This window comes from Schistocerca cancellata, chromosome 2 (assembly GCF_023864275.1).
Source record: "Schistocerca cancellata isolate TAMUIC-IGC-003103 chromosome 2, iqSchCanc2.1, whole genome shotgun sequence".
Lineage (NCBI taxonomy): Eukaryota > Metazoa > Arthropoda > Insecta > Orthoptera > Acrididae > Schistocerca > Schistocerca cancellata.
This window is the reverse complement of record NC_064627.1, coordinates 441,532,460-441,535,824: the sequence shown is the minus strand read 5'-3', so window position 1 is coordinate 441,535,824 and position 3,365 is coordinate 441,532,460. Positions and strand designations below refer to the sequence as shown.

Below are 3,365 nucleotides of genomic sequence, written 5' to 3'. Positions count from 1 at the left end.
CCCCATCTTGTGCTACGACTACTTGATCATCAGCAAACAATAAATGATGTAGGTAAACTCCATCTCTTATTTCTAATCCCATACTATTACATTTACGAGACCATGTTCTAAGGCTAATATCTATATAGATTTTAAATAATGATGGTGACATGGGACAGCCTTGTAAAAGGCCTTTGCTTGTTCTAAATTTCTGTGAAAGTTTATTACCAACTTTCACTTGGCAAATGTTATCTTTATACATCTGTTGTATTATTTTAATCAAGGGAGGGTTTATGTTTGCCATATGTAGTGCTCTCCAAAGTAATTTTCTTGGAATAGTATCATATGCTTTTTCTAGATCTATGAAAATTAATCCTATATTTTTTGATTTTTCCCTATGTCTCTCCAAAATCTGTCGTAATGTGAAAATATGGTCTACACATGATCTCCCAGCCGTGAATCCACATTGTTCTTCTTGGGTTCTAAAATTTTTTTCCAGTTTGTTTTTAATTACTTTCGCAAAAATTCTCATTAATGTGTTTGTAACACAAATTCCTCGATAGTTTGAACAAATTTTGCGATCCCCTTTCTTAAATATTGTATTAATGTAACCTAGCTTCATCTCGTTGGGTATTGAATCTCCATGTATCATTTTGTTGAAGAGCTGTGTTATCAGTTTCACAATTTTGTCACCACCATATTTCAGACACTCCAGATTGATATTGCCTGGTCCCGGTGATTTACCATTCTTTCCTGTTCTCAACGCCTGAAGTACTTCACTTTCTAAAATCTGGATCTCATCATCTTCATGTCCTTTATCTTCCCCTGTTCCTCCTTCTAGATATTCTTCTCTGTCCTCATTTAATAATTTTTGGAAATACTCTTCCCATTCCTTTTGTGTTATCAGTTGGAGATTAGTTTTGCTTTTTGTATCCTGTCGAAGCCTTTTCAATACTGACCACGCTTCTTTTGCTCTCCCAAATCCTAATTTGCTATTCACCTTGGCACATGTTCTTTCCCATGCTTCATTTTTTGCCATCCTTATTTTTTTCATCACTTCATTCTTCTTTTCCTTGTGTTTTGATCTTGTTTCTTCTGATTTATCATTCAACCACTGAAGGAACGCATTTCGTTTTTCTCAAACGAGGACCTCTAGTTCCTCTGACCACCACTCTGCTGCACGGTTGTGGTTGCTATCTTTTTTACCCAACACCTCCGTTGCTATGATTTTCACATTAGCTTTTATATAGTCATATATTTCCTCTGTACTTCCTTCAAATGATTCAACCAGTTTCCTTTCCATCCCGGCCGCAAAGAGTGTTCTGATACTTTCGTCTTGTAGGCTGTCAATATTAAAAGGTAAATTTTCATCTTTCTCAATCTGGTTTGTTTTATTTATGTTACTTGTATCACTCCTTGCATTCTTCCATGGCCAGAAAGACTTCATTTTAACTAGATAATGGTCTGATCCACACTGGGGTCCCCTACAAGAACTGACGTCTACTGCTTTGAAACTACTTGTTTGCCTAATGATAATGTAATCTATTATAGAACGAAGTTCTTTGGTGTTCTGTTGCCAAGTATATTTATGATTGTCCTTATGTTTGAAAAATGTGTTGGTAATTTTTAGATCAAATTGTTCACAAATTGCAATCAATCGTTCCCCATTGTCATTATATTCGTCCTCTCCATGTTTTCCTGCTATTCTACAAGATTCTCTAATTCCTACCCTTCCATTCAGATCTCCCATGATAATCAGTTCCTTTCTTCTTGGGATTTTTTCAATAGTCTCCCTGAGGGTGTCCCAAAATGTATCTTTCTCCTTATCTTTTGTGTCGTTCGTGGGTGCATATACGCCAATAATCACAACTTCCCTAGCAAATAATGTCATTTCAACAGTTATAATACGTTGATTGATGAATGTCCAATTTGTGATTCTTTCTTTCCATGATTTCTTTATCATAATGGAGACTCCTGCTTTGGCTCTTACTGCTTTTGATACCCCACTCCAGATATGTACATAATTATCCAGTTCTTCTTCTCCTTGGCCTTTCTTCTTTGTTTCAGAGAGTACGACAACATCCATGTTGAACATGTCAAGTTCTGCAGGTAGTAAATTTATTTTAGTGGAAACACCTTGCACATTCCAGCGTCCAAACATAATTTTCCGTTTCTCATCGCCAGTTCGTCGTCCAAAGTTCCAATTTTTCCGAGGCATATTATTAGGTTTTTTAGCATTTTTATGTTTTTATGTGAGTGAGGAGCTGGCCCACTGCACAATCCCCAACCCGGAGGACCAGGTAATTTTTACTCAATGTTTTCTTCCTTTAGCCTTTGATAAGCCAATATCATACTACAAGGCAGCAGTTGCTAGTTTTGGTCCACCCCGGGTATTTTATTTCCCCGTTACCCACCATATCTGGTGAGCATTCCCCTATCTGCCACCTGGGCAGGCGCCCAATGGGAGACCAGCAAACTCCACACGGGTAAGTTAAATTTCAGAGGGAGACGGCTGGAATCTTAGCCGACTTAAATATACAAACGTTGTTGTTCGTTGGAATGTCCCAAAAGCGACAACCAGGATCAAACGAAGAAATGTAAATAGTTGAGGCTCGATAGTAAGTTAAGTAAGGACTCAGTTTCCATGTCCAAGATCGGCGGACGACGAACTTCATAGCACTCGCAAGCATCACTCCCTACTTATCTATGTCTTCAGAATATGTTTCTTAATAGGTAATAGTTTCATATCTGTTCAATAAATTGTCATATATTTGGAATTAAATCACTGATTACTTGTTTAATACATAGGGCTGGAAGGCTCCCCAGAAGAAATAATGGAAGCTGTGTGAAAGAAGGCTCGTATGACTAGTTAAATACATTTAAACTGTACGGAAATTCACCTCTTTTATCATAATTTACAACACTGTTTACCTAAATGAAATAAAGATATATATTGTGTTTTTTTGTTATTTTCGAAAAAGTAGTGATTTCCCTGATATTTAAAAACTGCCTTGCATAGAAACCATAAGTCATCCAAATGTTATGGACGTAAGTTGTAGATAATTTTCTCCTTGTTTTACCACATGACCAGTTTTTGAGTAAATAGCTTTCTCTGGAAGCTATAAGCTGAATACCACTAAAAAGCATCATTTTTAACAGTTTGCTGATGATTTCTCATATTTTTGGGCAAATTTTTGTTGGGGGCTCCAGATTCACGTTCACCATGTGCACAAAAGAAGATGAAATAAGAAACTAACAACACTTAAACCATAACTTTTCACTTCAAACTACCATTTGACTGGACTACATACGTTTATAATACATCTACATATTTTGTGCAGTGAAATCCCAAATTTCATACATATTGCATAATGAAGATATGCAGT

At 36.5% G+C, this 3,365-nt stretch overlaps 1 protein-coding gene across 1 annotated transcript; it reads right to left on the bottom strand.

Annotated features, from left to right (window-relative positions):
- Window positions 1-1,117: 1,117 nt before the first annotated feature.
- LOC126154869 (craniofacial development protein 2-like) lies at window positions 1,118-2,065 on the bottom strand. The gene has a single exon (XM_049916192.1). It carries the CDS (start codon window positions 2,063-2,065, stop codon window positions 1,118-1,120), a length of 948 nt encoding a protein of 315 aa, XP_049772149.1.
- Between the last annotated feature and the right edge of the window lie 1,300 nt (window positions 2,066-3,365).